The following is a 13031-nucleotide window of genomic DNA, read 5'->3' on the forward strand; positions in this document are numbered from 1 at the left end:
CAAAACAATTGAAGCAGAAACCATCCAAAACCTGACAAATTCAATGGACGAGAGAGTTCAGAAGCTCCTTTCGAACAAGGGGTCCTATGTGCAAATGTAACATCACCTAGAATAAAGTTTTGAGTTGAAAACTGTTTGATTTCAGTTTGTAATAACCTGCTAATGCTTATAATTTCAGAAATGACCATTTTTTTGTTCTTTATTAAAATGAAAAGGTTGAAAACTCTGCTGTGCATAATAATTTGGAACATGCATTTTGAGTGCAGTTTGAGTTTTTTATTTTTTTAAAAATATACTGTTATCATAGGCAGTTTGTACAAAAACCTTTCAATTGTACTCTAATAGTTATTTGACTGGAAAATTACAATGACTGCAATTCATATAGGTAATTTGGGAAAATCTGAGAAAATATTATTTGCATAATAATTTGGAACACAGTGTAGTGCCATCCAATAAACAGCTAAGACTCGAGTGTTATACAGTAGGTACACAATAACAGTATTCAAAGCCAACATAAAAGTTACTTAGAATGGACATTTACTATAATGCCATGCAGTGCTGATGTAACAGAACCCTATAGAGTCTATAGCCATATTAAAGTAAGGCAAATTAAATATTCACTGATGAGGCTTTAAAAATGAATGCTACGCTCTTCTTTCCATCAAATATGAAAAAATCTGTGAACACAGATTAAATAGATAGGAAGATGTGAGCACTCACTAAATAGAGGACGAGGAGGGTGTGTTAACATTGTCTAAATAAAGGGAAAGATGTGAACACAGCCTAAGCAGAAGTGGCATGTGAACATAGCCTTAACAGAGAAGGAGATGTAAATACAGCCTATACAGAGGGAGACATGTGAACACATCTGAAACAAAGTAAGAGATGTGAACACAGCCTAAACAGAGGGAGACATGTGAACACAACCTAAACAGAGAAGGAAAAGTTAACACAGCCTAAGCAGAGAAAGTCATGTGTACACAGCCTAAACAGAGGAGATGTGAACACAGCCTAAACAGTGGGAGACATTAGAACACAGCCTAAACAGAGAAGGAGATGTGAACACAACCTAAACAGAGAAGGAGATGTGAGCACAGGCTGAACAGAGAAGGAGATGTGAACACAGCCTAAACAGAAAGAGACATGTGAACTCAACTTAAACAGAGTGAGACATGTGCACACTTCCTAAACAGAGGAGATATGAACACAGCCTAAACAGAGGAAGAGATGTGAACACAGCCTAAGCAAAGAAGGAGATGTGAACACAGCCTAAACAGAGAAGGAGATATGAACACAGTCTAAACAGAGGGAAACATGTGCACACAACCTAAACAGAGAAGGAGATGTGAACACAGTCTAAAGAGTTGGAGAGATATGAACACAGCCTAAACAGAGGAAGATATGTGAACACAACATAAACAGAGGAGGAGATGTGAACACAACCTAAACAGAGCAAGACAAATGAACACAACCTAAACAGAGGAAGTGATGTGAACACAACCTAAACAAAGGCGGAGATGTGAACACAGCCTAAACAGAGAAAGAGATATGAACACAGCCTAAACAGAGGGAAACATGTGAACACAACCTAAACAGAGAAGGAGATGTGAACAAGGCCTAAACAAAGAAGGAGATATGAACACATAGCAGAGGGAGACATGTGAACACAACCTAAACAGAGGGAGACATATGAACACATCCAAAACAGAGAGGGAGGTATAAACACAGCCTAAACAGAGGAAGAGATGTGAGCACAGCCTAAACAGAGGAGGGGATGTGAACACAGCCTAAATAGAGGGGGAAATGTGAATACAGCCTAAACAGAAGAGGAGATGTGAACACAGTCTGAACAGAGAAGGAGATGTGAACACAGCCTAAACAGAAGGAGACATGTGAACTCAACTTAAACAGAGTGAGACATGTGCACACTTCTTAAACAGCGGAAGAGATGTGAGCACAGCCTAAGCAAAGGAGGAGATGTGAACACAGCCTAAACAGAGAAGGAGATATGAACACAGTCTAAACATAGGGAAACATGTGAACACAACCTAAACAGAGAAGGAGATGTGAACACAGTCTAAAGAGTTGGAGAGATATGAACTCAGCCTAAACAGTGGAAGATATGTGAACACAACATAAACAGAGGAGGAGATGTGAACACAACCTAAACAGAGCAAGACGTATGAACACAACCTAAACAGAGGAAGTGATGTGAACACAACCTAAACAAAGGAGGAGATATGAACACAGCCTAAACAGAGGGAAACATGTGAACACAACCTAAACAGAGGGAGACATATGAACACATCCTAAACAGAGAGGGAGATATGAACACAGCCTAAACAGAGGAAGAGATGTGAACACAGCCTAAACAGAGGAGGAGATGTGAACACAGCCTAAACAGAAGCAGAAATGTGAACACAGCCTAAATAGAGGGGGAAATGTGAATACAGCCTAAACAGAAGAGGAGATGTGAACACAGCCTAAGCAAAGGAGGAGATGTGAACACAGCCTAAACAGAGAAGGAGATATGAACAGTCTAAACAGAGGGAAACATGAGAACACAGCCTAAGCAGAGAAGGAGATGTGAACACAGTCGAAACAGAGGGAGAGATATGAACACAGCCTAAACAGATGAAGATATGTGAACAGAGCCTAAACAGAGGAGGAGATGTGAACACAACCTAAACAGAGCAAGACATATGAACACAAACTAAACAGAGGAAGCGATGTGAACACAGCCTAAACAAAGGAGGAGATGTGAACACAGCCTAAACAAAGAAAGAGATATGAACACAGTCTTAACAGAGGGAGACAGGTGAACACAAGCTAAACAGGGGGAGACATGTGAACACATACTAAACAGAGAGGGAGATATGAACACAGCCTAAACAGGAGGAGATGTGAACACAGCCTATACAGAAGCAGAAATGTGAATGCAATCTAAACAGAGTTGGAAATGTGAACACAGCATAAACAGAGGAGGACATGTGAACACAGCCTAAATAGAGGGGAAAATGTGAATACAGCCTAAACAGAAGAGGAGATGTGAACAGAGCCTAAACAGAGGAAGAGATGTGAACACTGACTAATCAGAGTTGGCCTCAGACATCCTCTCCATTTTTTTGGACTCCACAAAAAAAATGCTTTTTAAACAAGATAACTTTCAAAGCTTTTCAATATTTTCAATACATTTACACTAGAAAATGATTTTTCATAGGAAATATTAGCTCCTTTGTCTCTTTCTGTATCAGAATTCCAATTGCATAAAAAAAAAGGAAAAGGATAGTTAGAGGAAAATCTGATGTGGTATCAGAGGAATATTGTAAAGTCTGCGATCTAGATGTGATAAGTGATGGCAGATTCCCAGGTAACACTCCAGACATTTCTAGCGCTGGATGCCGGCTGCTGCTGCTGCTGCTGCTAGGACAGGGGCTTGGATTTGTTGCAGTCTGGCAGGGGTTAAGCGTTGTGTAATGCTTCTCTGCCCTGTTTTAGCACAGGGTGGGTTAAGACAGAAGGGTGGGGGATCTGAGAGCCCTCCTTCACCAGCTGATCTCAGACAGGGGGTGTGTGCCAGCCACCAGTGCCGGCATCTGTGTGCAGCTTTACCGGGACAGTCACACATGCAGGAGCCCAGGGGGCCACAATGTGGCCCCTGTGCATGGAGTCATGGCACCCAGACTGAGCCCCCGCAATGCCCGCAGATATTTCTTCCTGTGCACCCTGTGCTTGTCCTGCACCCTGCTCTGCTACAACCTCACCCTGCGGGGTGGGCACCCCAACATGCACATCCCTGACTATCAGCACCTCAGCTGCCCTCCAGTATTGGGGGGCAAGAAACTACTGCAGAAGGTGCTCCTGTGCCCACACTCCGGAGCTGCACTCGCTTTCTCCAGCACGGATCTATCTCCTTACACCGACTGGAGTGGCAAAAATCAAAGTGAACCCCCTGAAAAAATGGGGTTCCCAGAAAAACCCACCGAGCACCAGGGGCACCTCATCGGGAATAGCACCGCTGCATTCAGATATGGGCACAAGAGGCTCCCCCAGGCGATCATTGTGGGGGTCAAGAAGGGGGGCACTAGAGCAGTCCTGGAATTTATTAGGGTGCACCCAGAAGTGAGAGCTATGGGCACTGAACCCCACTTCTTTGACAGGAACTATGAGAGAGGGTTGGACTGGTACAGGTAAGTGGAAATTTCATTGCCGGCATGATTATTTAAAAGGCATGTAACAATCGTCATTATTACCGATCGTCCTAAAATTTTGATTACGATCAAAAGTAAAATATCTATCTTTTCCATTACATTGACATGGCAGAAGTCACCTGGTTGCATATAATTGTGCGATGTCTTTAACCCTATTTTAATGATTTTAGTGCAATTAATATCCCTAGTAGGCTGAGTTATCACACTACGATCGGTGGAGAAATAAAAGGAAGGTCCTGATTATGCAAAAATCCAATGTAACTCAAAATACATTGAAAAGTAGCAAGTAAAAGTAGCCATTACCTCCCCCTACCTCTACAATCCCCTTATCTATAGGGTTAACATTAGCATGCCATAACCGTAATAATTAATTAAGGGGAAATCAAAATAAATAAATAAAAATAGTAACGAAAATAATAATATAAATAAATAAAAATTCTGAGTAACCAATCAGAGTTCTCTACTCATGTCAGTTTTTTTTTTCACTTTTGTATAGAAAAATATAAGACCCCTATTAATTTTATTGACTCTCTAACAGGAGGGTATATTTTTTTAAAAAAATGACACTTCCCCTTTAAATCAGTTTCCAATGGCACAGATAAAGTTAGCACTAGTTCTGTGCCTATCTGCGCTGTCACATGGGGATAGCATTGCCATTTTCACCATTTTAGGAGTCAAATCATTTCTAATTCTTGAAACTTTACATCTCAAGCTGGAGTCATTGAGAATGATTGAGCGCAGTTACCTAGAAGCATTGCAAGGACTGCACAAATCCTGCCAGCAAGGTGACCATGACAGATGGCTTCCAACATTGTATAATGTTCACTGGAGAGCAGCATCCCTGCGGGGGCTTCACCCTGAAGATTCCAGCAGACTGGAGGATCCCAGCACCCATCAGGCCAAGGAGCTGGGATCACTCCAGGTCCTGCTCATGGACACATGGAGATGGAGAACCAATTTCTTAGATAATTGAATCAGTGTAGAAAGAAAATCTAGAGACACTCAGTGTGATCCCAGGGGGGCGCAGATTTGTTCCAGCACTGGAGTGACCATACAGGCATTAATTACCATGTCCTCCCTGCTCTACAGCAGCACATTAACCCTCTCCCTGCCTTGGATTTACCCAGTAGTAATTGCCCATCGCTGTCGTAAGCCTGCTTGTCAGTCAGTCATCTGTAGACCATTGACTTCATTTTTATGATATGCGTCAGTCAGATTATGGTGAGGGTTTATGGGTTTTGGCAATAGTTTCCTGACTCGAAACATAGTGCGGATGGGATATACTGCTGAGATGTCAGGAGAGATGTGCAGAGGAGCCGAACACTGGGCTAAAATGTCACATAGATAGAAGATGGGTAGAAGGATAGATATATGATAGATAATAGATAGATATGAGATAGATAGACAATATAGATAGATGGATAGATAGATAGATAGAGATAGATGGATAGATAGATAGATAGATAGATAGATATAGATAGATAATAGATAGGTAGATAGATAATAGATGATAGATAGATAGATAGATAGATAGATAGATAGATAGATAGATAGATAAGGATTTATAGGTTATAGATGTTCTGAAAAAAGTTATTATTACACTTTATGAGGATCTATATACAGATTTTCTCACCACTACGCCGAAGACCTTTAAATAAAATTATTGGACAATAGATAAAAGGATTAGATAGGTAAATGATGGATAGAAAGATAGATAGATAGATAGATAGATATGAGATAGATAAACATTATAGATAGATAGATATATGGATATATAGATAGATAGATAGATGATAGATAGGTAATAGATGATAGCTAGATATACGGATAGATAGATAGATGATAGATAGATAGATATACGGATAGATAGATGATAGATAATATATATAGATAGATAGATGATAGATAATATAAATATATAGATAGATAGATATACGGATAGATAGATAGATAGAAAGATAGATAGATAATAGATACAGTAGATATATGAATAGATAATAGATAGATAGATAGATAGATAGATAGATAGACGGATAGATAGATTGATAGATATGATATAGATCAATTAATGTAAATATAGCATGGTGGCTCAGTGGTTAGCACAACAGCCTTGCAGCGCTGGGGTCATGGGTTCTTATCCCACGAAGGACAACATCTGCAAGGAGTTTGTACGTTCTCCCCATGAATGTGTGGGTTTCCTCCCACACTGCAAAGACATACTGATAGGGAATATAGATTGTGAGCCCCAATGGGGACAGTGCCCATAATGTCTGTGGAATTAATGGCGCTATATAAGTGAGTAAAATAAATAAATAAATACAGCTACCCTGCAATACCATTCACAACCATTGAACAGGTGTGGCACTATTACTATTAGCAATATATTTTTTAATTCTGGAACCCTTTTAAAATCGTTAAGAAAGTGATTGGTTACTTTGAAAAAGCCATTTTCTGATATCCCGTTACTAGAGCGGATCTCCCCTTAAAGAAGACATGTCATCAAGTCAAAAGTGTCCATTTTTTGCTCCTATTTTTATTCCTATTTTTTCTTAATTAAAAAAATCCATCAGAGATCCAGAGATATGGACCTTTTTATTTATTGCTAATCTTTATGGTGCTTTCAATGGGGTGTGGCTGACAGGACTCTCTGGGGACGAGTCTATAGGCTGCTCTGTGTGAGCGGCGCCCCCTTGGTAAAAAAAACTAAACATAAAGCTAGCACTAAATAAAAAAGTCTGGAACGTATCATGTATTAAAAAACCCTGAATACTCAAAAGAACGGCAGGACGAAAATAAGAGACAAACGTACAAGTTTTGACTTGGTGACGTATCATCTTTAAGGTTCCTCATCTATGAACAACATTGTCTAGAGAGAGGGTCTCTCCCTCTTCTGGAGGTCCCAGCATGTTTGTGCGTTAGATCAAATGGTGTAATGCTTAACTTGTCCTAAGGTGGCGCTGCAGGGAGACTAATCACACATTATGACTCCACTCTTCATCATCTTATCATTGAGGGATCTTTCTGACAACAGGGATTGTCCAAAGTGGACAACCTCGTACAATTATCGTGTGGCCGTATCCTAATGTCTGAGATTCTCCGTGATCTCTCCTGAGTGGACAGCGATCACTTCCTCCTAATAATGGCTGATATCACGTACAACAAGGATTCATTCTTCTGGAAAAACTTCCCTTCAGCAACATCAAAAGAGAGACAGAGGTTACAATGTACGAGAGGGCCACAGACCCCGCCGGGGGCCATATTTATCATGTAGACGCAGATGCTGTAGAAGACAACTCAAGTGGAAAAGTGGAGTCCTTTATATTCCAGTTACTATTCGTGATGGCACCAGAGAGAACTCACCTACTTCTTATAAATTCTCATGTCTTGCTTCCGTTTTTGTTGATAATATATTCATTAGTGGACGGCGAAGGACTTATTTCCATGAGTTGTCTCGAATTAGACAAAAAAGTCAAACAGCGCCACTCCAGTCCATAGGTTGTGTCTGGTATTACACTATTGATTTGATTGAATTTAAGCTGCTATACCATAGATAACCTAAGGGTGGCGATATTTATAGTAATAAGCAGGCTCGGTTTTCTAATGGACAGCCTTTCTATGGTGGACATAACTCAACCAGAGCTAATAACAAAACCTAATAGCCCTATCAGTGTATAGATTTTATTTTTTTTATGGACCCTGTAATTTATTCGGGGTTTGCTCCACATTCAATTTTCTCAATTAATTAAAGGGGTTTTCCAGAATTTATCAAAATTTGTCTATCAGCAGTAAATGGGTTAAAAAAAAAGTATTTTCACGTTTTATATCCCCTGCTGCTCCCCAAGTTTCCTGCTTACTACCTGCAGCTATTACATGTCATATATCATTCACATCACATGATCGCTGCAGCCAATCACTGGCCTTAGTGGTCGCATGATCGCAGCAGCCAATCACTGTCTTTAGTGGTCACATGATCACTGTAGGAAAGAAATAACTAGGACTTACTTGCAGCAGATTAAAGTGTTATGTATGGAGGGTTTTTTAACCCATTCCTTGCTCTTGGCTTAATTTTTAAACTGGAAAACCCCTTTAACTGCAGACGTTTGCCACTGCACATATTTCTACCGGTCTGATACATTTTTTTGCAGAAATGGAACCAACCTGTGATCTAATGCACTTAATGAGACCCCATGAACCCTTTTAGATAAGTTATATAGACAACTGTCCTGATTTCACGATTATAGGGTCAATGGCCCCAGGTGAAGGAACTGGGGGGCCGGTTCTCTCCACAACCGTCGTATATATATATATATATATATATATATATATATATATATATATATGGCAAAGGTCTGGAGGATTTGTTTGGCTGAGCCATACCTGGTGGGTGCTGGCTGTTTTACACAGCACACACCCACCAGTAACTGGTGCAATAGGAGCCAGCTCTGATCACAGCAGTTTACCCCTTAGGTGCAGTGGTGAAAGCTACGATGGCATCTAAGTGGTTAGAAAGACGAGTTCTCTCTCAGCCACTTTGGGCTCCTGAGACACCATCACGGGAACCCAATAGGTTGTTTATTGGCAATGGAGGGTTTATCAGTGTATAGGGGGCCCTTGGATTCCTATATATGCCCCTGCATGGGGCTGTTCATGATGTCATAAGGGTAGAATCAACCAACATATTGGGGGGAATATTTTCAGTATTTACCGTTCTGATAAAAATGTATGAGGTTATAAAAATATGTGTCTACTATTTTTTTAATTTATTTATTTTCAAAAACAGCGCCACTCTTTTCCATAGGATCCAGTTGGATGAACACGTAAGTGGGCTGCGCTGCTGAAGTAAATCAATTCTTCAGAGATGATGATGATGATGATGATGATGAAAAGGCTTTTTATTAACAGCGCGTTTCAATGCTGTACCGGCGTCTTTTTCAAGTAAAAAAACCAAATGTGTCAGAAACCATGAGAGCATGTAGTAAACTAAAAAGGCAAAGGCGAAGTCAGGTCATGTTCCGAGGTCAGAATACCAGAAAGATAGTGAATCAGAGCAAAGGGGCTAGGCAAACGGATGGTCAGAATGAGGTCCAAGGTAAAGCAGCAAAAGATCAAAAAAACAGAGCACAAAAATGCAAGGCAAACCACTGAGCAGATGCTACATCTGGCAGAGATATGGGACTGACAACTTATCTAAGTAGCAGGTTAATCACCTGGAACAGGGAACACCTGAAAGAAGCTCAGCACCTCCCAGACTCAGATTGGGCAGCTGAGTTATCCATCAAAATACCGATAGCTCAGCACACCCCTGCACCAGATTGGGTTACCGAACTATCAGTCACCACGTCCAAGACACAAGGAGCAGAGGAATCGCAATAGATTGATTTCCTGCTAATCAGTTCAGTTCTTACATTGACTGACTGAACATATACCCTCTAGCCAGGGGGGCAAAGTTTAATAATCTTTAACTCTACTGCAGTCATTGTAAAGGGGGAAGGCTCCTGCTGCAGCTAGTTGTCTCACAGCCACAGGAGAGGGAGGAGAAGACAGGACATGGCTGATTTCCTGTGACACACAGAGAAGAATTTAGATACATATATAGAGAAATATATTGAGAAATATATACAGTACAGACCAAAAGTTTGGACACACCTTCTCATTGAAAGATTTTTCTGTATTTTCATGACTATGAAAATTGTACATTCACACTGAAGGCATCAAAACTATGAATTAACACATGTGGAATTATATACTTAACAAAAAAGTGTGAAACAACTAAAAATATGTCTTATATTCTAGGTTCTTCAAAGTAGCCACCTTTTGCTTTGATGACTGCTTTGCACACTCTTGGCATTCTCTTGATGAGCTTCAAGAGGTAGTCACCGGAAATGGTTTTCACTTCACAGGTGTGCCCTGTCAGGTTTAACAAGTGGGATTTCTTGCCTTATAAATGGGGTTGGGACCATCAGTTGTGTTGTGCAGAACTCTAATGGATACACAGCTGATAGTCCTACTGAATAGGCTGTTAAAATTTGTATTATGGCAAGAAAAAAGCAGTTAAGTAAAGAAAAACGAGTGGCCATCATTACTTTAAGAAATGAAGGTCAGTCGGTGCGAAAAATTGGGAAAACTTTGAAAGTATCCCCAAGTGCAGTTGCAAAAACCATCAAGCGCTACAAAGAAACTTGCTCACATGAGGACCGCCCCAGGAAAGGAAGACCAAGAGTCACCACTGCTTCTGAGGATAAGTTTATCCGAGTCACCAGCCTCAGAAATCGCAGGTTGACAGCAGCTCAGATTAGAGACTAGGTCAATGCCACACAGAGTTCTAGCAGCAGACACATCTCTTCAACAAATGTTAAGAGGAGACTTTGTGCAGCAGACCTTCATGGTAAAATAGCTGCTAGGAAACCACTGCTAAGGACAGGCAACAAGCAGAACAGACTTGTTTGGGCTAAAGAACACAAGGAATGGACATTAGACCAGTGGAAATCTGTGCTTTGGTCTGATGAGTTCAAATTTGAGATCTTTGGTTCCAATCACCGTGTCTTTGTGCGACGCAGAAAAGGTAAACGGATGGACTCTACATGCCTGGTTCCCTCCGTGAAGCATGGAGGAGGAGGTGTGATGGTGTGGGGGTGCTTTGCTGGTGACACTGTTGGGGATTTATTCAAAATTTAAGGCATACTGAACCAGCATGGCTACCACAGCATCTTGCAGCGGCATGCTATTCCATCCGGTTTGCGTTTAGTTGGACCATCATTTATTTTTCAACAGGACAATGACCCCAAACACACCTCCAGGCTGTGTAAGGGCTATTTGACCAAGAAGGAGAGTGATGGGGTGCTACGCCAGATGACCTGGCCTCCACAGTCACCAGACCTGAACCCAATCGAGATGGTTTGGGGTGAGCAGGACCGCAGAGTGAAGGCAAAAGGGCCAACAAGTGCTAAGCATCTCTGGGAACTCCTTCAAGATTGTTGGAAGACCATTTCCAGTGACTACCTCTTGAACCTCATCAAGAGAATGCCAAGAGTGTGCAAAGCAGTCATCAAAGCAAAAGGTGGCTACTTTGAAGACCCTAGAATATAAGACATATTTTCAGCTGTTTCACACTTTTTTGTTAAGTATATAATTCCACATGTGTTAATTCATAGTTTTGATGCCTTCAGTGTGAATGTACAATTTTCATAGTCATGAAAATACAGAAAAATCTTTAACCGGTTCCCGACCGCCCACTGTAGATAAACGTCGGCGCTTGCCGGGCTCTGTGCAGTGCCGACGTTTAAAAACGGTGGGTGGTCTCGCAGTGCTCAGGACCCCCAGGGTCCTGCAAGCACTGCGATTCCGGTGCAGAGCGTTAGCTCTGACAGGGTACATCATCGGGACCTGATTAGATCAGGTCCCAGTGATGTTAACCCTTTGCTGTCTTCTATATGCTGTGATCTTTAGTGATCGCGGCATATAGGAGACAGCAGGAAGAGAGGGGGTCGTCCACTTACCTCCGAAGACCTCCGTTTCGTTTGAGGACCTGGGGTTGCTATGGCAGCTGGAGGTCACATGACCGCCTCCAGCTCTGCCATATATGGTGTCCTTCCTGTCTGACTTCAGCCTGTATGTAGCTGAAGTCAGACAGGAGACTCTGACTGAAACAGTCAGTGAAGATCTCATATAATGTAATATATGTGTATTACATTACATGAGATCAGTGATCAGAAAAATAAAAATTAATGTCCCATACAGGGACTAAGTAAAAATGTAAAAAAAAGTAAAAAAAAAGTTTTTAAACTATTAAAAAAAAAAATCACAAAATAAATAAAAATAAATAAATAAAATATTAAACCAATAAATCCGTAAATTATTACAAAACCAAAAAAAGTACACATATTTGGTATCGCCGTGTCCGAAACAACCCGAGCTATAAAACTGTCACACTAATTAACTCCTTCTGTGCACACCGTAATAAAAATAAATAAAAAACGGAGCAAAAAAATATGCTTTTTCATCATATCGCCAAACAAAAAGTGGAAAAAAATGCGATCAAAAAGCAGAATAGAAATAAAAATGGTACCACTGAAAACGTCATCTTGTTCCGCAAAAAAAAGCCGCCATACAGCTCCATCAGCCAAAAAATAAAAAAGTTATAGCGCTCAGAATAAAGCAATGCAAAAAAAATATTTTTTTTTCTATAAAATTGTTTTATTGTGTAAAAGCGCCAAAACATAAAAAAAATACAGTAAGTGTAGTATCGCTGTAAACGTACTGACCCGAAGAATAACGCTGCCTGATCACTTTTACCACACGCAGAACGGCATAAAAAAAAACTCAAAAAACAATTCCTGAAGTGTTTGTTTTTGTTAACTTTACCTCCCAAAAAACGGAATAGAAAGCGATCAAAAAATGTCACGTGCCCAAAAATGGTTCCAATAAAAATTTCAACTCGTCCCGCAAAAAACAAGCCGTCACATGACTCTATCGGCCGAAATATGGAAAAATTATAGCTCTCAAAATATGGTGATGCAAAAACTAGATTTTGCAAAAAAAAGCGTATTTTAGTGTGTGACAGCTGTCAGTCATAAAAACCCGATATCAATCTGGTATCTCTGTAATCGCACCGACCCGAAGAATAAAGTAATCTAATCAGTTATATCACACTAGGAACGGCATAAAAAATAAATAAAACAAATATTATTCACCTGCTACTGATTTGTTTATTATGTCTCCCAAAGATCCCAGTAAGGCTCTGCTCACATTTATCCTGTGCTCTGCGCTGAGCACTTACACCAGAGTTTCCGTGTAAATCTCTGAAATACGTGATTCAGCCAG

At 40.6% G+C, this 13031-nt stretch overlaps 1 protein-coding gene across 1 annotated transcript in view; it reads left to right on the top strand.

The window, feature by feature from the left end:
* The first annotated feature begins 3525 nt into the window (after nucleotides 1-3525).
* LOC141162252 (heparan sulfate glucosamine 3-O-sulfotransferase 2-like) overlaps nucleotides 3526-13031 on the top strand; it is a 98508-nt gene continuing 89002 nt past the window's right edge. The window contains exon 1 of the mRNA XM_073648155.1: nucleotides 3526-4190. Coding sequence (XP_073504256.1) covers nucleotides 3673-4190 — 518 coding nt within the window. The 5' untranslated portion in view covers nucleotides 3526-3672. The remainder of the gene's footprint in view (nucleotides 4191-13031) is intronic.

Source organism: Phyllobates terribilis, unplaced genomic scaffold (genome assembly GCF_046119375.1).
Source record: "Phyllobates terribilis strain yellow unplaced genomic scaffold, ASM4611937v1 Scaffold_9__5_contigs__length_417890890, whole genome shotgun sequence".
Classification (NCBI taxonomy): Eukaryota; Metazoa; Chordata; class Amphibia; order Anura; family Dendrobatidae; genus Phyllobates; species Phyllobates terribilis.